The 21,130-nt window shown below is 36.4% G+C and overlaps 4 protein-coding genes across 5 annotated transcripts; 2 read left to right on the forward strand and 2 right to left on the reverse strand.

The window, feature by feature from the left end:
- Positions 1 to 608: 608 nt before the first annotated feature.
- rsrp1 (arginine/serine-rich protein 1) lies at positions 609 to 3,379 on the reverse strand. Its single transcript, XM_087779737.1, has 5 exons — positions 3,170 to 3,379; positions 2,151 to 2,597; positions 1,950 to 2,086; positions 945 to 1,013; positions 609 to 881 (listed from the first exon to the last, which is right to left on the reverse strand). Exons 2-5 carry the CDS (start codon positions 2,575 to 2,577, stop codon positions 753 to 755), a joined length of 762 nt encoding a protein of 253 aa, XP_087635863.1. The 5' UTR covers positions 2,578 to 2,597; positions 3,170 to 3,379; the 3' UTR covers positions 609 to 752.
- A 773-nt stretch (positions 3,380 to 4,152) lies between these two features.
- mgst3b (microsomal glutathione S-transferase 3b) lies at positions 4,153 to 6,714 on the forward strand. Its single transcript, XM_087779738.1, has 4 exons — positions 4,153 to 4,357; positions 4,453 to 4,575; positions 5,200 to 5,272; positions 6,461 to 6,714. Exons 1-4 carry the CDS (start codon positions 4,232 to 4,234, stop codon positions 6,559 to 6,561), a joined length of 423 nt encoding a protein of 140 aa, XP_087635864.1. The 5' UTR covers positions 4,153 to 4,231; the 3' UTR covers positions 6,562 to 6,714.
- Positions 6,715 to 7,426: 712 nt separating this feature from the next.
- Positions 7,427 to 13,585, forward strand: tmem50a (transmembrane protein 50A). 2 transcript variants are annotated; one of them, XM_087780081.1, is made up of 7 exons: positions 7,427 to 7,524; positions 7,934 to 8,037; positions 10,085 to 10,197; positions 10,269 to 10,342; positions 10,400 to 10,492; positions 13,169 to 13,229; positions 13,327 to 13,585. In XM_087780081.1, the coding sequence occupies exons 2-7, from the start codon at positions 7,936 to 7,938 to the stop codon at positions 13,370 to 13,372; spliced, it is 489 nt and encodes a 162-aa protein (XP_087636207.1). In that variant the 5' UTR covers positions 7,427 to 7,524; positions 7,934 to 7,935; the 3' UTR covers positions 13,373 to 13,585. The 2 variants fall into 2 exon arrangements, with proteins under 2 accessions (XP_087636207.1, XP_087636208.1); XM_087780082.1 differs by having other exon boundaries at positions 10,269 to 10,336.
- On the reverse strand, positions 13,510 to 19,356 carry rhd (Rh blood group, D antigen). Its single transcript, XM_087780080.1, has 10 exons — positions 18,959 to 19,356; positions 17,150 to 17,336; positions 16,942 to 17,092; positions 16,734 to 16,881; positions 15,244 to 15,416; positions 15,050 to 15,187; positions 14,868 to 14,995; positions 14,728 to 14,807; positions 13,703 to 13,776; positions 13,510 to 13,633 (listed from the first exon to the last, which is right to left on the reverse strand). The coding sequence occupies exons 1-10, from the start codon at positions 19,107 to 19,109 to the stop codon at positions 13,607 to 13,609; spliced, it is 1,257 nt and encodes a 418-aa protein (XP_087636206.1). The 5' UTR covers positions 19,110 to 19,356; the 3' UTR covers positions 13,510 to 13,606.
- Between the last annotated feature and the right edge of the window lie 1,774 nt (positions 19,357 to 21,130).

A 21,130-nucleotide genomic window follows, 5' to 3' on the forward strand; every position in this document is an offset into this window, starting at 1 on the left:
ATCCAGCCTTACACCCCAGCTCGGGCTCGGAGGTCTGTGGATCAGAATCTACTTATGGTTCCACGCACACGGATCAGGACCAGAGGAGAAAAATCTTTTCAGGCTGTTGCTCCTAAGCTTTGGAACGATCTTCCTCTCTCTTTGCGCTTGATGGATTCTACTGACTCCTTTAAGAAACATCTTAAGACGTTTCTATTTGTTCAGGCTTTTCCTTGATTTTCTGGAACTCCTGTTGTGTTCTGTTTTATCTTGATCTTTAAAGTATATACTTTATTGAATATTGTTTTGATTGTTTAAGCGCTTTGTGACCCTGGTCTGGAAAAGCGCTATACAAATAAAAATTACTTCAAGCTGGATAACTAATGTCTGAGGTTGTTGCTCCTGCTCTGGTGTGAACTGGTTTTATGTTCTAGTGTCACGTCTTCCATTTATGACCTCAGTTTGTTATTGCTCAGCCTGATGTCTACCCTCAGATTAATATTTCACCACCTTTATCTAATCTCCTCTGCCCTCGGTGACCCACCAGTCCAAATATTCACTTTTAACTTGTGTGTCAAAGGAAAACAGGAAAACAACTTTTTTAAATAAATACTTTATTCAAAAAACTGTACAACGAAGGTATGAAGAAAAAAGCCCACCTGAACACGTTCTTCACCTTTCCCCATAAAACGCTAACATCTGGAAAAAAATATCCACCATGAAACAAGTATGTACAAATATTCAAAGTATCAACAACGTCCATGCGTCGCACACTAGTGCGACTTTTTGTGTTTGCGTGCGGATCGGACGGGTAACCATGATCCGTAGGGTTTGCTGCTGTCGTAGGTGTCGACGGGGGGCGGGGCGGGCTGAGCCAACATGGACGGCTTGGCAAAGGAATTCTGTGGGGAAGAGACGAGATTTAATACCTTGAATCGTCAAGTTTAAAGACTCTTCGTACTTACATTGATGCTGAACGAGATGGTCTTTCTGGGCGGGGAGGTCCTGGGGCACGGCGGGCGTTCCTCTAGGCTCTGTTGAGACAAGAGAAGAGATGAAATTAAAACGAGGAATACATCTTGCTTTCGTTGAGCTTGAGAACTTCTTCATCTCTTTTCTTTTAATTGTTAGCGTTCAAACTGAAGCTCATGCACAATAGCCAGACCTTCAATAACAAGAATGTATAAAAAAGGAACTTGTCTCTTTTTTTTGGGGGGGAGATGGCAGCAGAATAGGGGTGACCCAGGTTTCCCAGCCCGAGAACACGCCTCACGTTACCAACTTATCTTTGCCTTACGGAGTGAAGTTCTTCGTCAGATTTAGTGCTCTTGACAGGAATAGTCACTATTAAGCAGCGCCAGCGCCTTCGCTCCATCAGCGAGTGGAGGACTCTGATAAATAACATTTCAACTGTAAGCATAAATACAATGTGTCATGTCACAATTCTGTTGCCTACATCAAGTCGTTGAGTAAAAAACAATCAGTTTAACTTCTTTAAATGCTTGCGTGTATCCTTAGCAGTTGAATTGGTGAAGAGAGAATAGAAAAAAAATAGAGTCCATGAATTCTATTCCATCAAAAAACTACACATTGTAATTCAAAAGGATCAGCAGTCAACCTTGCACGCAAACACGCAACGGTGTCACCCAAGTCACATGACAGCCTTTTAATCCCAGGTGCCGGTGAGGGAAGGAGACCACTGTCATGTAATCTAGGAAGACAGGAATAACAGGAAGAGAGTATGTGGAGTCCCTCATGAGGCCAAAGGTCAACACAACAGTGAATCAAAAACAGTGGCCTGTGGCTGATAATGTTGATTGAATTGATATAAATTTTAAGGACTAGCTCTTGTCGTCAACTTAGCTGGTGCAGTTCAAGTAACACAAGTGTGGTGCGTCTGGAGAGCTTCGACAACCTATAGTTTGAATAGGTGATGTGTTCACGGACGAGGAGATTCTCTCGATGCTCACCTGTGACGGAGACTTTTCAGAGTCACGTCTCACCCACTGCTCAAACACGGGCGACTCCCCGTCGGACTGATCCTCCGACAGGGCGGGTTTCACGGGGACCTTCTCGGCGCTGCCATTCTCTGCCAGTTCCCTTTTGTCTGGAAGTAAAACAACAAATTAGACGACGACATCTCATTTAGACGTGGTTGTGATCGAACTCACTCTCAGTCAACGCCGATCTCGAGCGTCTCTCCACCTTGGAGTCGCGGTGCCTCCTGTGCGAGGAGCGTCTAGAGCGGGCGCTGCGGCGCGAGGTCTTGTCGGACGGCGCGTTGTTATCGTGGCGGCGGGCGGTCGAGCGCTTGTGCCCGCGGTGGCGAAGGCATCCGCACCGGGACGAGTCCCTGTGGCAGCGGGGGTGCGAGCGGGATCTGTTGTGCGAGCGGGACCTGGAGCGAGAAGACGATCTGCCGCTAGAGCAAGACGAGGAAGGCGATCTATGGTTTTTCCTGTTGCTACGGCGACCCCTGCTGCTTACAGAGCCCGATCGACTTCTGGATCTGGAGGCGGGGCTCTTCTTATCGAAGATCACGCTGATGCCGTCGTTCTGGCGAGCACGTGCCATGGCGGAGTCTCCTTCTTTGGCCATTTTTTTCTTTACGGCGAGGTCTGGGGGGGAAAAAGAACAAAATGTCAGTTAGTGTCTATTAGAGAATATAAGCAACTGTATGTTCATTCCAAGATAAGCAACAAAATAGAGGAAATACAACTTAAAACCCACTCAAAATAGATTGTTGCGTAATATTTGAAAGAACTAATCCTAAAGCCTTGTTGTGTAATAACATGACCTACTAGCGCCCTCTGTGGCGGGTTGGGTAACAAGGGAAACCGGTTCGTTCCGGAAATTTCCAAGCTAGCCGAGGCTAATGCTAGTAGGCCACGATCGGAAAAAATAACATCAAATAACAAAAAATAAACAGATAAAATGGCAACAACCGAATAACGACGTTGGATTAAACACTTTAAACACATTAACAGTAAAAATATTTCACTAAATTCGACCACGTTGTTCAAGCCATCCGGGGGTAAATGTCGCCATGAAACTTTTAAACTTTTAAAATAACAAAACCATGACTATATTGAGTTTTAGTTACAGAAAGTCGTCAATTAATAACAACATATTAAGATCGCATTTGAAGAAGAAAACTTAACAAAAACAACAATGACGTCACTGGTCTTACCGTGTGGTTTGACGAACACTCGACGATAGAAAAATAATTCGTTGATGTTTTCGTGGATTCGGTCAAAAAAACCTCGTGAAAAGGTAATACCGATGGAATCGTGTGTTTGTTCGAGAAACAAAAAGCGATCAAAACGTGTGTTAAACCGAGGCGGACTTCGACGGTCGTGAGGCGCAACTGAGCAGCGGGAGGAGGAGCGACGAACTATAACCGTCGACGATGGCGTCGTGGAAAATTCCAGCCTCGTCTTCTTCGTGGCGAGATTTGGATTTGAACGATACGTGTGTCGCCCTCTAGCGGTGAACTGGTGTCGCTATTCACTGACCGAACCTTTCTAATAATTATAAAAACGTTATAAACGTGAAGTAAACGGTTGCCTTTGCGTTAAATAATTTCTTAACTTGTTTTTGTGGCTTTGATTTTCATATTTCGTCACAAACCACGTTGCTGATGTCATACTATTTAACTTTCAAATAATTTACTAGTAAGAAGTAAGTATTTTTTTTTTGTATAGCGCTTTAAATCAATAGTAATTCTTGAAGTTTCAATGTGCTGTAAGATTAGTTGTAGTATGGGACGCATTTATTTTAAGTAAAATGTGCTGTTTTCTATTTGTACGCAATGTATTACAATCATTTTGACAATACTGCCGTTTGTGTGAGATATTTGGCGATTAAACATTCACAGAAACAGTGTTTGTATGTTAAAAAAAAAAATTCTTATATGTATATTTTGATATTTCAATTCTATTGTGTTTTACAAATAATAATTACTTACTTCGTTTTAGTATGTAACACGGTGTTTTTGTTATGTTGTTGTTAAGTGTTGTGTTTCAATTTGTAGGAAATGTATTAAAAATATTTTTTGCAGTAGTAAGTTACATTTTTTCATTAAACTTTCGTAAGGAAATCGTGTTTATATTTTTTTTAAATTGTTTTTACGCAACATTGGAACTCTCGCGATACTTGCGCACTTATGAAATCGCGCAGCTTCCTCCTCTGGTCAGTCGACTGCAAAACTTGTCTTGGAAGTGGTTCTTGAATTTAGACACAAAAAAACAAGATGGATCTCATCGCCTCCTTGCCGTCCAGCTTCGGATATGTCATCCTGACCTACGTGTACAGCTGGATCATGCTCACGTATTTAGGGATCAAGGTCGGAGCTGCAAGAAAGAAATACGACGTCAAGGTTTGTGTATTTTGTGCATGTTTTTTTAAGTACCTTGATCCGTTGTTTTCCATGTGATGCACTTTTATTAACTTAACATATGCATTTATTCGCAGTACCCCAACATGTACAGCGACAAAGATCCCGTGTTCAACTGCATCCAGAGAGCCCACCAGAACACCCTGGAGGTGTACCCCCAGTGGCTGGTGTTCCAGACCATCGCTGCACTTGTGTATCCAGTACGTTTTTTTAAGACCAAACTGAAAAAGTTAGAATCAAGGACGCAAGATTTTTGAATCATGATGACTAAGCATTTTTCTTTTGTTCAGCTGATAACAATCTGGGTCAAAGGTGTTGTAGTAATACACTTTTGACCATGGGGGGGATTGTAAAAATATATTCAGGAAAGTAAACTGTAAAGTATTGGGGGATATATTTAGTCTTCTAAAGTTTGAAGTATATTCAATTCACTTCAATTCAATTTTATTTAAAGTGTCTTATCGTAACAAAGTTATCTCAAGTCACTATACAGTTGAAGTAAGGTAAGGTAAAACTTTATTGTTTTTTTCCAATGGCCACAGAAAATACAGCAATTTTTCATAAAAAATAAATCAAAATAAAATGAGAACAAGAACATAAAGAGAAAGAACAAGATGATACAATCTAAGTCTAAAGATAAAGAACGTAGATCAAAGAAAAATAACAAAGACTATAGTTGATTGAAAAACAGATCCCAGCAATTCAACAACATCAGTATTTTGTTTGAAAATACAATAATACAGTTATATTGGTTATTAACTGTATTATTATATTTTTATATTACATTTGTTTACTAATGATTGTTTGTTGTTTCTTCTCGACAGTTGGCGGCCGCCATACTCGGAGCTATTTGGGTTACGAGCAGGTTTTCTTATGCCTGGGGGTATTACACTGGAGGTAAGATTTGTTTGTATAAAATAAACTTTTTTTGTGTTTGTATGTCATTCAACGTCATGCACATAATATCTTCATTTTTATGTACATATATCAATATGATAAAGGCTTATTATTTAACCAAAGATGCATATTTGGGCTTCATGTCAACTAAGTATTATATGTTCTCTCTTTATATATCATATCGTTTAATTTGAAAAAAGGCAGTATGCTTACATTGTATTTATAAAGGTAATTGAACAACAAATTAAGTATAATTTAGACTCAGAAATGGCTTTATTGACAGACAGTATATGAACATATACTTTATTTTTTTCCCTCTGTGATTCATTAAGGAATTTGTTATTTGGTTCAAACAAAACATAGAATAGAAGGACAATATAAAATAGATTATGTCCAAAAAAATAAAAAAACATAGTGCAAACAGAAGAAAAATAACATTTCTATATATGTTTAAGTAGGTAAGTAATGTTTGTAGAGCTTTTCTAGACCAGGGTCAAAAAATGCTTAAAGAATCAAAACAATACCCGATAAAAGATATACTTAAAAGGTCAAGATAACACTGAGACAAACACAGGAGTCTCAGAAAGTCAAGGAAAAGCCTGCATGAATAAAAGTTTCAAACACAGATGAAGATCGTTCCAAAGCTTAGGAGCAACAGCCTGGAAGGATTTCTCTCCTCTGGTCCTGAACCGTGTTCAGGAACCATCAGTAGATTCTGATCCAAAGACCTCAGAGCCCGAGATGGATCAGATACAAATTACTTACTTTAGTTACTTACTTACTGATGTAAGGAAGAGCCTGACCATGAATGTTTAAGGGCCTAGTATGAGAAATAAACGTATTAAATGATTTAAACTAATGTTGCAAATCAGAGTCATCCAAACTTGACATCCATTTAGAACCGTTTCGCCTTAAATGGAATAAATTGTAAGAGAAACAAATTGTCATTGAAAAGCCACAGTGTCCTAAAGTAGGCGGACAAAGAGTTGGTATTTAAAACCAGATCAAGCTTTAAAACTCGAATATGCTAAACAATAGTGTCCCTTAAAATGCATTTAATCATTTACATAAAACATTGAACCCCCTTGTTAAAGCACCATTACTCAAGTGTGAAATGTCTCTGGAGCAAAGAGAGTCTCTCTCTAGAAAGACTGATTTCTTGAATTCTTTGTTCTTTTATCACTTCAGATCCTGCCAAGAGAATGCAGGGCGCCTACGGCTACATCGGATACCTGGGAGTCATCGGTCTGTCCGTGTATGTCGCTCTGCAGTTGCTGGAAGTTTTTTAAAAAAAGCTGAGGAGTAAACTTTTGAGCATGATTTTTATCCCAGAATGTTCAAATGTAACTTCCAAAAAAAAAAACCCAACACTGATTGTATTGATGAAGTTTTTTATGTGTATCATTTTGATCAATAAACCACTTGTGTTATTGTTCATTTTATCAAGTCTAGATAATGTATACAGTGTATTTGTTGGGGAGGGGGGGGAAACGGTATAATTGAAAATGTTGTCACATGAAACTCCAGTTCACAGAGGGGGGTCCCATGGAGGTCCCATGTGACCGGCATGTGACGTCTCCATTCACTAATCTTTACGGGTCTAAAGTGGACTGGGATTCTGGTTGAGAGAAGTAAAAGGTTATTTTTCACCTTTATCTAAATGTAGTAAGGAAATCATTCACACACTATGCTCTCTCTTAAATACTTATAATGGGTAAAATACTGTTAAATTATAATGAAAAAAGATAAAAACTGTTTTATTCAATAAAATAATTACATGTTACGGTTTCACCATGTTGATAAAACACGTCTCCAAAGTTATATTCATAGTTATTGATAAATAGTTAAAAAAGACCCATCATAAATGCTTTATTAGTTTAGAAAATAAAACGAAAAAATATTATTACTTGTCTGTTGATGCGTTCATGAATAAAGTAAATATGAATCAAATTGATTGAGTTGATACAAACTATTTAAAAAAATAAAACAATATCACGTAAATTATTTAAATGTACGTAAATACGATGTTAATATTATGATGTGTAAGTATCGAACATATTTTATATTTTAATTAACTAATTAAAACGTAATAATAGAAGATAATACAATTATCCTGACGCTTTTGAACGCAACGATGTTGGCGTTTTTTTCGTGGGCGTAGAAGATCTGCGCATGCGCGTGAAGAGCTCACTCGGAAGTAAAGCCAGGCTAAAGCCAGGGGGGAGAACATCAAAAAAAAAGATCAAATAAAGGTAAATATTTTGCCTTAATGTCGTCGCTTTGGACGTTTATAGTCAGTGGGAGTCGGGTTTGTTGTTGTCGCTCTGTCATGACCGACATGTTAAGCACTCGCAGAGAAACACGACACCTTTAACTCAGGAAATGTTTTGCTAATCTTGAAGCTAAGAACAAAGAAGTTCGTTTATTTATCCTTAAATTTAGAAAAAAAAGGTTTCGAATTATTCCTAAGAATAATAACTATTTGTTTAATGGCGTAAATGACAAGTTAAACAGGACTTCACGTGAAGCTACTGCGCACAAAGATATTCATTGTTTTCTTCTTCTTGTGTCTCAAGCGATGATGATGATGACGTCACCATTTTATAAACACTGTTTGAAGGTTTGTTTTTAAGTCACAGTTTGATCTTTTTTTCCTCACAGTCATGTCGGGTTTCCTGGACGGGATCCGGTGTGGAGACTGCGAGTGCAATGTGGACTGGGGGGAGAGACGGAACACCATCGCATCAGTAGCTGCCGGAGTTCTGGTGGGTCCTTGAACGTCTCATTTGAAAGAGTATTTGTTACTCAAGTGGACTTGACCAACTATTGTTGTAGTTACAGTTATTCACGACTAGGGGTGTGTATTGTTAAGAATCTGCCGATGAGATGTGAATCACGATACAGTGGCAACAATACGATATATATTTGATATTGTAGTAACAAGTATATATTTGTAGTATTGTCGAGTACTTGACTCTGGTGTTGTAGAATCTACAGACCACATGACTCTTGACGAAGTCGTAACTACTTTCATTTGTTTTGAAACCAAAATATGTCAAAACATCAACTTTAAAAGCTGCTGGAATCACTGTATCCTCTTGTCCTCAGTCATTACCGAATCTCGCGGGATTTAATTTCATCAATATTTGCATTTTAATTGTAAATTGTATACATACTTTATTGAAATATAAACTACGGTAAAAGTTTATGGTTTGAAAGCCAAAAAAAACAACATTTTATTCCTTAAATATCGATAAAATACTGTTGAATATTAATACGATATTAAACCATATATATATATATATATATATATATATATATATATATATATATATATATATGGTTGCTGGAGTCGACTGTATCCTCTCACCCTCAGTCATCACCAAATCTCGCAGAATTTCCTCAATATTTGATTTTAATTGATTTAATATTAAACCGTATAGATATTTTCTGTTGCTGGGGTCGACTGTATCCTCTTGTCCTCAGTCATCACTAGGACCTTGTAGGATTTCATTGTTCCTTTAGTTGTGTAGGTCGTAATAACTGCTGACATAGAGCAGCAAAAAGTTTAATTCAATTTAAAAAAAGTTAAAAGAAATGTCATGTAAGTTAATTGTTCATTATTTATTTATTCCGTACACACTTTATTGAAATATGTCCAAACATTAGCTTTAAAAGCTGCTGGAGTCTACTGTATCATCCTGTCCTCAGTCATCTCACAGAATTTAATTGTTCCCTTTGTTGCCAAAGTTGTCAGCTGTTTTTTCAGTGTTATCTTTTTTTTAAATATAATATTAATTATATATTAGTCTATTATGAGTTATTTTTCTCCAAGTTAATATGTGAATAATACCTAAATAAAAGTTTTGGTTCAAGTGTTATACCCTGCAATCGGAGCGACTGTTTCCTTTTTGTTGCTCAATGTGGTCGGAGTGACATGTAGATTTACTTGGTGTATAAATATGGAAGTATATCAGTAAATATCATTTTTTACACATAGTTTGATATTTTCGATTTCCAGTAATTGAAAAAATACATATTCTAAATTCAATGTTCTTTACTTCATAGCCTTAAATTCCATATTTATTTATTTGAAGCCTTTTCAATTTAAAATATAAATGTAAAAATGATGCTAAAATAATGCCACCAGATATAACCAAAAGACTACCGAGCTACTTGAACTTTCAGCCAATCATGTGACCCGTAGACAGTCACGTGACACCATGGAAGTACCAGCGCGTCAATTTTGGTATTTTCCAGACAATGTTTAATCTTTGTTTGGATGTCTATGTTCTTAACCTTTGTGCTATTTTAGAGTCAGTGTGACCCAAAGGCCCAAAAACAAATGTGCTTGTGGTCTCCCTTGTGTTGTCTCTGGGTCAAGATGAACCAAAGGCCCAAAAACAAATGTGTTTGGTGTATACCTTGTGTGGTCTCTGGGTCAAGGTGAATCAAAGGCCCCAAAAACAAATGTGTTTGTGGTATCTCTCACCTTGACCCAGAGACAACACAAGGGATACCACAAGCACATTTGTTTTCGGGCTTTTGGGTCACCTTGACCCAGAGACCACACAAGGTATACACCAAACACATTTGTTTTGGGGCCTTTGGTTCACCTTGACCGAGAGACAACACAAGGGATACCACAAGCACCTAGACAATAATAGATGCTTTAAACAGCTTTTTTTGCCAATAGATTATTGAAGTGTAATAAAAAAACAGGAGAAAATACGCCAGATTTCAATTTTCCTCCCTGGAATCCGTCGCCATCTTCCTGTTGTGTGTGACGATGTGTTCTCTCTGCCCGTCCAGTTCTTCACGGGTTGGTGGATCATCATCGACGCCGCGGTGAAGTACCCGGAGCAGACGGAGTTCCATCACGCCTACCACACGTGCGGAGTCATCGCCACGCTGGCGTTTCTAATGTAAGGTTTCAAACTCACGAGGTCAAGTTTGGAAACGACTTTTTTAAAAACCGAACCGGTTGTGACTCCAGGATCAACGCGGTGTCGAACGGGCAGGTGCGAGGAGACAGCTACAGCGAGGGCTGCATGGGACAGACGGGTTTGTGTAAGTTGTGTTTGAAACGTTGACCCGAACAAACCACTTTCTTATCTCCTCCCGCAGGCGCTCGCGTCTGGCTCTTCATCGGCTTCATGCTGTCCTTCGGATCCCTCATCGCCTCCATGTGGATCCTCTTCGGTGGATTCGTCGTTCCTCGTGAGTCTTTCCTGAACTACGAGGATCCGAACCTCCTCGTCTGAGATCCTGAAATATTGATGACACTGAGATACAAGTGTATGAATGTTCGAGGAATCGGGAGCATTTTAATGTTTTATTCAAGAGTGACAAATGGCAATCGGGGGGAGCGAGGAGCAGATGGAGGAACTGGGGGGGTGAAATTAATTTCCTCCAGCTGAAGCAGTGGGGTCAGAGGTCAAACATTTGCTAGAGTCAGAGGAGGAATGTTGGATGTATTTAGTGGGAAATACCTGTTGTATTTTTTTATGAGTTGGGGTCCACATTTCCAGATCAGTGATGATGGGGGATGGAAAGATGTTTCTATGCATCCAAACCTTCTCTAAAATAATAATCCAGAAGGGATTTTGCACATTTGTAAATTACGAATTCATTATTTTATCCACTAAAAACGAAATAACATGAGTTAGTTTCAGTCAGTTTGGTATTAGTTTCCCGGAACACTTGACTTCTGACCTCAGTAATTTCAGGCCTATTTCTAAGCTCCCTTTCTTGTCCAAGATCTTGGAGAAGGTGGTGTCCGAGCAGCTGTCTTTGTTCTTGGATCAGAGCGACATCCATGAGAAGTTTCAGTCTGGCTTCCGTAAACATCACTCTACGGAGACAGCTTTACTGAAAGTGTCCAGTGACATCATGATGTCGGCTGACTCTGGTAAATTCACTGTTCTGGTTCTCTTGGATCTGTCGTCAGCCTTTGACACAGTTGATCACCAGATCCTGCTGAGAAGACTAAGGGATGAAGTGGGACTGTCTGGGTCTGTGTTAGAATGGTTCTCATCTTACCTTTCTGGGCGCAGTTTTAGTGTATTTGCCAATCAAATGAGGTCTGAATCGGCAGATCTGTTGTGTGGAGTCCCTCAAGGTTCTGTTCTGGGTCCTTTATTGTTTTTGCTGTACTTGATTCCCCTTGGTAAAATCATTCAGAGATTTCCAGATGTTTCTTATCACATTTTTGCTGATGACATCCAGCTCTACTGCTCTTTTGACCCAACTGAGCCCCAAAGGCTGAACAGCTTAGTCAATTGTTTGCTAGAAATCAAACAATGGCTGAGTGAAAACACTTTACAGCTTAATGTGGACAAAACTGAAACTCTGGTGATTGCTCCTGATGATAAGATTCCAGGGTTGAGTCAGTACTTGGGTGACTTGGGTCAGTCTGTCAAACTGAGCCTGAGAAACCTGGGTGTTGTATTTGATAAAGACATGTCTCTTGTTCATCGCTGCAGAAAACTGACCAGAAACTGTTTCCTTCAACTGAGAAAAATCTCTAAACTTAGGAAAATGCTGTCACAACATGATCTGGAGCTTGTAATCCATGCGTTTGTTTCTTCTCGTCTGGACTATTGTAACAGTTTGTTTTCATGTCTTAACAAGAAGGATGTGTCTCGCCTGCAGTTGATTCAGAACTCTGCAGCGAGAATTCTGACCCGCTCTAGTAGAAGAACTCACATTTCTCCGGTCCTTAAAACTCTTCACTGGCTTCCAGTTTCTTTCAGGATCAACTTTAAAATTCTGGTTCTTACTTTCAGAGCTATTCATGGTCAGGCTCCTCCTTACATCACTGATCTGATCCAGCCTTACACCCCAGCTCGGGCTCTGAGGTCTGTGGATCAGAATCTACTTATGGTTCCACGCACACGGCTCAGGACCAGAGGAGAGAAATCTTTTCAGGCTGTTGCTCCTAAGCTTTGGAACAATCTTCCTCTCTCTTTGCGCTTGATGGAGTCTACTGACTCCTTTAAGAAACATCTTAAGACGTTTCTATTTGTGCAGGCTTTTCCTTGAATTTCTCGAACTCCTGTGTTGTTCTCGGTGTTGTCTTGATCTTTGAAGTATGTACTGTTTTGAGTATTATTTTGATTGTTAAAGCGCTTTGTGACCCTGGTCTCGAAAAGCGCTATATAAATATATATTACTTACTTACTTACTTACTTACTTACATTTAGGATTCAATCACAACAAGAACCCAACGTTTTGTATTACATGTGTATTTACCGAATGAGTATTTGCTCCAAAAAACATGTGTTTGTTTTACTTCACCCACATCACTAACATCAGTATTACTCTTATTGGAAGTCCCTGGGATCAATAATCTGATGTTGATGGAAATGATTCTACTTTGATCCTACTTTTTTTCCTATAATACATTTATGTATTAACATTTTGCTTTTAAAATCATATTTATTTCATAGTATACTTATAGTTACATATATATATACATACATATGTATGTATATAAACATTTTATTAGCCCTAAGACGACTATGAAAGAAACAAAATGTGCATTTATTATTTTTTTAACGCAATTAATGCAAATATTCACAAAAGTGTGATCATTTTTGTTTTGCAATTAAACTTCCGGCCACCAGATGGCAGCAGTCATTCCGTCCTCTTTAGTTAAAGGTACGGTTAAATCCAGCGCAATACCGGTGATTACTGGGGACGAGAGGATACGTGATTCGACTCATTTTAAAGCTGATGTTTCGTCATATTTTGGCTACAAACGAAAGCATTCACGAGTTCAGTACAAACGTATAGTTTTTACTAGAGTATTGAAGTATATCGTAATCACTAATACGCACTTCCGATGTATCTAAAGATCGTTTATATCTATTGACTTTGTCTTGTTGTCCTCAGGTAAGCCGGTCGTCTACCCTGGCATCGCCGTCTTCTTTCAAAATGCCTTCATCTTCTTCGGGTAAGTCGACTGATTCAAACTCTTCCTTAGATAAACCCTCACACTCTCTATCTCTTATCTCTTATCTCTTATCTCTTATCTCTTATCTTTTCTCCAGGGGGCTGGTGTTCAAGTTCGGCCGAACAGAGGATCTCTGGCAGTAGAGAACGAAGGTTTTTTTACTCCCAACAAAACGCTTTATTTGTGTATCTTAACGAAAGTTCTGGCCCGACCTGCTTGGTGTCTCAGCGGACGCTGCTAACCTGTAGTCTTTAATGGTTTCACACGGTGATGTTTGTCCTTTTTATTTACATGTATTTAATTTCTTATCACACGCTCGGTAAGTCGACACGACTGCATTAAACTAAGAAACTCAACTTGCTTTTTTTTCAATCTTCTTACTTGCGTTCCGCGAGGTGAGGAAACTAGAAGAAAAGGAAAAGTTATTTTAAAGATTCAATCCCTGATTTGTTGGAGCTTCAAGGAGAACTTACTTCCCAATACGCCTGATCGTCAAAACACTTCCTGTCCTGAGGTGGTCTCAGCAGGTCGCACTTCAGAATCAGTCCTGACGCCCAAATATGGTCGTAAATCACAGCCATGAGAATATTGTATTAAGTAGAAACATTGAATTGAGAAGTTTGAATTCGTTTTTTTGTTTCTATTTAACCTAATTACAATAATTAAATAAATATTGTATAATGTATTAATTTTTCTATTATTGTTATCATTTTTTTTATATGACTAAAAAGAATATAATGCTTATAACAAAAGGATGCATTTTGTTTCTTTTATTTTTAAAAAATCTATACATTTTAAAATGAATTACATTTTTTTTACACATACAGTTTAATTTGCAACCATTCAAAAAACGCATATATATTTTATTTGAATGGAATTATCTTTAATAATTAATTTAATCAATTTCTTTATTGAAAGGTTCATTTGTTTTCTTTTTAATTTAATTAATTAAACCAGCATATTTTAAAATGTATAACTTTTTTTTCACGTAAAATGTGGTTTTCTAATGACGACAATTAAATAATATAAATACATATTATTTTTTTTAATTGTTTCCATTTTAATTCCATATAAAAAAAATGGGTCAATTATATTAAAACTTTAAAACAACAATTTAATGGTTGTAAATGAAATTGTATGTGTAACGATATTCAATTTGTACATTAAATTAATTAAAAGAAACAAAATTAAACCTTTCATTACTAGCATTTTATTTTTATAATCCAATACAAAATTATATTTAAAAATGTATACATTATAGAACATTTTTCTTTTAATTATTGTTATTAAATAATTATATAATTCGATTTTTTTTTTAATGCACTTATCAAAACCAATTACAAATGAATTATAGAACTTTAAGAATAAGATCATAAAACTCTTTTATTTCGAAAATATTAAATTAAATAAAAAATAAATTGAATCGCTCCAAATAATATTAAAATCCTAACCAAATAATAGTTTCACCAAAAACATTTCCAGGTATGTACCACCGTACCTGCGATGATGCCCACGGCGAGACTCATGGCTACGGTGACCAGCAGAGCGCAGACGTGGAACACGGCGAACATTACGGCCCTGTAACGACACCTTAGTTACACCTCGTCACTCGTCACATCGTCGCCATCTTGTGTTTACGTCGCGTGATCGTCCGAGTCCCTGATCTGCAGCAGGAGATGAACCGACCACCCGAACAGACCCGGGACTCCATGAGCGCTCAGAACCGAACGGGTGTCGTGACACTGGAACGCCAACATCATGTGCGTCTGAAAAAATCATTTTAGTCGACGTATTTTTAATCAAATCCATAAGATGAGAACCTTTAGATATCTGTAGCACGTGGTCGACAAAATGGCCGCCAGGAATCCTACGGTCATGGCCTCCCACGGCTCTCGAACCAGCGGCAGAGAGACCCCCAGAGAAACCGCTCCGGCGAAGACGCTCGACTGAAGTTGAATCTGGTGAAACGTCGGATCAGTAAAAGTTGTGGGTTCGAGGTGAAGCGACGTCTTACCGGGTTGATCTTCCCTCTCGGGTGTAATAGCGCCGACACGCCAGCAGATGTCACCGCGCTGACGGCGAGAGCCAGGTATGTTCCGCTCGCCGCCGAGAGCTTCCTGCCGGGAAGACGGTGGTCCACGAGGACGGAGTTGAAAGTGGGCCAGAAGGTCCAAAGCAAAAGAGTCCCTGAAAGACGAGAAACTGATGATGATTTAAACTGATTTAAAATATCGATGCACTAAAATATCCCGATATTTCTTTTCTACGATAATAGTTATTTTATGGTTCATGGTTAACGTTCGGCCACTAGATGGCAGCAGTCATAGCGTCTTTCGCAGTGGAACTAACAATGAATTCAAACAAGATCCGGGTCGTTGACTGAGAACAAGAGGATACAGTCGACTTCTTTTAAAGCTTATGTTATCACATAAAAATATCAATATATATATATCTGCGTATCGATTGGTTCTTACACACGTAGTCATGATACTATATTCTACTCTGGGTTTTTCCAAAGTAAATTAATGCATACAATTTTTGTCTTTAAATCATATTTTTTTCATAGTTCTTTTATAGTTTATATTTTAAATATAGTGTGTTAAAAGTGTACTTGCGATACGGTTAAATATTTTTGTGTCGCAATTTAACTTCCCGCCTCTGGATGGCAGCATTCATTACGTCCTTTTGCAGCTAAAGGAACAATGAAATCACGCAAGATCTGGGCGATGACTGAGGACGAGAGGATACACTTGACTCAAGCTGATGTTTGGACATTAAAAAATATATATATATATATATATATATACATACATACATCTGGGTATTGATCGGATCTCACACACGTATCCATGATACATCGAAATTCTACTGTAGGGTATCGATTTTTAAATCATATTTCTTCATAGTTCTTTTATAGTTTATATTTCAATACAGTGAGTAAAAATGTAAATACTTTTACTTACAATACATTTAAATAGTTACTTTTTTGTTTTGCAATTAAACTTCCGCCCTCTGGATAGCAGCAATCATTATGTCCTTTAGCGGCTAAAGAAACCATGAAATCACGCGAGATCCGGGTAACTGTGAACAAGATGACTGAGAACAAGAGGATACAGTCGACTCCAGCAGCTTTTAAAAAGCTGATGTTTGGACATATTTTGGTATTTTAGTTATAACTTTGTTCAAGGCCAGTCTCAAGTACTTGACAGTACTACAAATACACTGTATTGTTGCCCCTGTATCGTGATACGTATCGTATGAGCAGATTCTTGCCGAAACACACACCCCTACTTAGGGTGGGGTAGATGTTCTTCAAAACCTTGTGAGGAAGTTGCCTTTTTCATCCACTATTCTCTGAATGTTTCCCAAAAAAACAGGCCTAATGGTTATTATGTGTCAATATTACTGGCGTTCATTTAATTATAAACATCATTTTGTACATTTTTTAGCATTTGAAATATCACTGATGCAATTTGAAGGTAGTTCAGTTCAGCTCCGACGCACCTAAGAAAGAGAAAAGTCCCGTCTTCCCGTCAAACTTCTCCTTCTCAACCGGCTGCTCCAACCCGGGTCTGTAGAGGATCCTCGAGACCGTCGACCCGAAGAACGCCCCGAACACGTGGAGCAGCATGATGCTGTGGAACAGCGACACCTAGAGGCAGATACAATCATTGATACCATAGCGAGGGATAAACCGAACATTACGATTTACTTTAAGAACATTGATCAGGATCCACTTGTTGAGGATGAACCCCGAGACCTCCAGGCAGGCCGAGAGCACCAGGTGGACCGGGTTGACTTTCCCCAGAAGCGATCCCGTGGAAATGACAGCAGGGACGGAGCACATCTGCGCCACCACCAGGCTGTCAGGAAAACTGCTGTCAAAACACAAACATTTACGGTGATTTACTTAACTTTACCTTTTGAGGTCGACTTTTATCTTCCCGCGATAGAACCACGAGTCGAAGCCGTCGAGAAGAAGCGCCAGCTGAGTCGACACGACCAGGACCAGCAGGTTGAACCCGGTGCCGCTGAAGCCGTGGCGCACCAGGAAGGCGCAGAAGAAGCCAGAACCTGCGACCAGCATCGCGTTGATGTCCTGGTGCTCTGTGGACAGTTAAAGGTTAATAATATTAATGAATTTTTTTTTTCATAGTTCTTTTATAGTTTATATTTTAAATACAGTGTGTAAAAAGTGTACTTGCGATGCGTTTAAATATTTTTGTGTCGCAATTTAACTCCCCGCCTCTGGATGGCAGCAATCATTACGTCCTTTCGCAGCCAAAGGAACAACGAAATCACGCAAGATCTGGGCCATGACTGAGGACGAGAGGATACACTCCAGCAGCTTTCAAAGCTGATGTTTGGACATTAAATATATATATATATATATATATATACATCTGGGTATTGATCGGTTCTCACAAACATGTCCATGATATATTGAAATTCTACTGTAGGGTATCGATTTTTTTATATCATTTTAATATAACTTGACTTTTAATTTTTTTTATTGAATATTTTAAGCAATTTTATTCAATAATTGATGTGAAAGGTTGAATTTTTGTTTCTTTTTACTGAATTATTTAATTAAATCGTTTCTGTAATGAAAGCTTAAGTGTGTTTTTTTTAATAAACAAATATATATACTGACATTTTATATTGAATTCAAATGGATATGAATTAAAAAACTTTACATGTTTATATATATAAATGAATGGGAATGAATATCAAACCATTTTTTGGTGAATTTAAAACGCTTTTAATTTGGAAACAATTAATTAAATATAAATTAACGAGAATATCAAACTCTGTTCAAAGAAAAGAAAACATTTACACTATTAAACTAAGACGTTTATCTTGAAATTAAAATGCTTTGAATCAAAAAATGGAAATTATAAATGAAATACAAATGATTTAAAATATCAAACTCTATGTGTAAAAAATTATTCACGTTGTCACTATTATGTAAACACCTTTATATTTCATTTAAAATGCAATTAATTCAAAAAAAAAGTTGAATTTTAAAACAATAAATTAAATATAAATCAATGAGAATATCTAACCCTATGTAAAGAAAAATAATAATAATTTTGACACTATTATACCAACACTTTGTATTGAATTTAAAATGCTATGAATGAAAAAAAAAAACATTTAAAAATTATACAAGAAATAATAATTAAATTAATTAAAAATATCAATAAATAATTAAAATATCAAACTCTATGTGTAAAAAAAAAAGAAGAAAATAATAATCATGGCACTATTATGTGAACACCTTTATATTACATTTAAAATGATTTGAATTTAAAAAAATTGAATTTGGAAATCGTTAATTAAATATAAATTAATTAGAATTTCAAACTATATGTCTAAAAAAACTACTCTTTCATTCTAAAAATATATATATTTTTAAATACAATTATTTTTTTTAAAAAAGAAAAAAAGTATGTGCAATATTTTTACGACTAAAAGTCTTCATTTACGCATGCGTACCTTGAGGATTACGAGTATGAATATGTAGTAACATCAATGCAAGTTAATAGTACACATCTCATGGTACGCGTATGTGGGACTTAAGCACCAGTTTTAACTTCATACTTAGATCTTCCAGCACCTTATCAAGACTGACCAGTACAGCCTCGCCCTGGAAGACGAGCTTCCATTTATGTTCTCGGCGAAAAGAAATACTTCAGACTGAAAATGAAAAATGTATTTTCTCTCACCTGCATAGAAGCCTCGGAACGGAGCCTCGTTTGCATTTATATTGTCGTCGATCTCGATGCAAAAATAATATATGAAAATGAATCCTATTTGAATGAAGAGCAGCAGAGGAGCCAGACGGGAGCGCAGGCTCGGTGCGTACTGAGGAGCCATTGGGGGTCTTGTGGTGGCGCGGACCCTCGGAGAATGAAAATGAAACTTTTTTTTTCTTTTTTTTTTCTTGGGCCAAGTTTCACTTTAACACTGAGGTCACTAGAATTTAATTTTGAACGTTTATTTGTGAATTTAAACAATAACACTACTTTGTATTATTAAAAAATAATACATAGTAAAGGATGTTTGACCCATTTTAAAAACTATAAAGAGTTTAAAAAGATAAACATGTTTACAGTGCATGAGAATTCTGTTGAATTGGTTATAAAAATATATTTCTGATATCTATTTATTAATCTGACGTTTCAACTTGAAAATAGTTGTGTAAATAGCAGAGTGAAAACACAGACTTTTTGCTATTTATTTATGTCAATAAAGGTAAAGTAAAAGGAGATTTTTATATGTTTGTTTTACATTTGAATAGTAAAGTAAAATTCATTTTTTATTATTAAAGAAAAATACTGTAGAGTAATAAAGAACTTTAACACTGAGGTCACTAGAATTTAATTTTGAACGTTTATTTGTGAATTTAAACAATAACACTACTTTGTATTATTAAAAAATAATACATAGTAAAGGATGTTTGACCCATTTTAAAAACTATAAAGAGTTTAAAAAGATAAACATGTTTACAGTGCATGAGAATTCTGTTGAATTGGTTATAACAATATATTTCTGATATCTATTTATTAATCTGACGTTTCAACTTGAAAATAGTTGCGTAAATAGCAGAGTGAAAACACAGACTTTTTGCTATTTATTTATGTCAATAAAGGTAAAATAAAAGGAGATTTTTATATGTTTGTTTTACATTTGAATAGTAAAGTAAAATTCATTTTTTATTATTAAAGAAAAATACTGTAGAGTAATAAAGAGCCAAGATTAATACATTTATTATTTAATATTAAGGGATATTTATCTGTTTTTAAAATAATAATCATATTTGCATAATAATAATGTTTATGAAATAAAACATTAGAGAAATTGTTATATTACAACCAGAAACCCACAACATATTGTGTAAAGGAGAGAGAGAAAACAATGACCTATTGCAAAATATGTCAATCAAGAGTTTATAAATAAAACATATTTTTGTAAATTTAATTAGTCAAGCAAAATACATTTTAAATGTACTTACTAAATAATAAAAAAAATAAAAAAGAGAGATTAGAGAAATTAGATTATACAATATCGCAAATGATATATGTGGAGTTTAAATTATTATTTTATATGTTTACTGCGTCTTATATTTCTGATATTTATTCACGAAAAGTTATAACAAAATTGTGTAATTAAATGTATTTTTTTAGATGAATTATTCATTGTTTATTTAAATAGAATTGTATGGTCCTGTTTCCTATTTCATGGACATATATTTAATGAATGTCTTTCCATTAAATTAGTATTATTTCATTTTTATATTCTGTAATGCCACCACGACAACTTCCTGACAGGAATTTCCTGTGTTGTGTTTACAACGCCGGCGATAAAAGACAAAGTGAAAACACTAACCTTTTCCGAATAAATATGTCAATAAAAGCAATATCAATGACCATTTTTAATCGTATATTTGTAAAATTAAAAAATGGAAATTCTTTTAAAAACGTATTAGTAAAAATCCGTTTCAAGATCAGAAACAGCTTTATTTGCCAAATATATATAAATATTTTTCACCGGTTTTCTTCAAGAATTTGGGATCTATGTGCACACTGGGGATAGAATACAACTGGGGAATTAAATAAATAAAATTGAACAATATCCATGATTTCTGGAACTCCTGTTGTGTTATCACTTTTATCTTGATCTTTAAAATATATACTTTATTGAATATTGTTTTGATTGTTTAAGCGCTTTGTGACCCTGGTCTGGAAAAGCGCTATACAAATAAAAATTACTTACTTACGAAAACCTACTTTGTGTAAAAAAAAAAAAAATACACACAAAAAAAACAGAGAGAAACACTGACCTCTAGTGATGGAATTAATTACACGATTCAAGGTTTTTAAAATGTAAGATTTGTA

This window comes from Callionymus lyra, chromosome 18 (assembly GCF_982586985.1).
Source record: "Callionymus lyra chromosome 18, fCalLyr1.hap1.1, whole genome shotgun sequence".
In the NCBI taxonomy this organism is placed as follows: domain Eukaryota; kingdom Metazoa; phylum Chordata; class Actinopteri; order Syngnathiformes; family Callionymidae; genus Callionymus; species Callionymus lyra.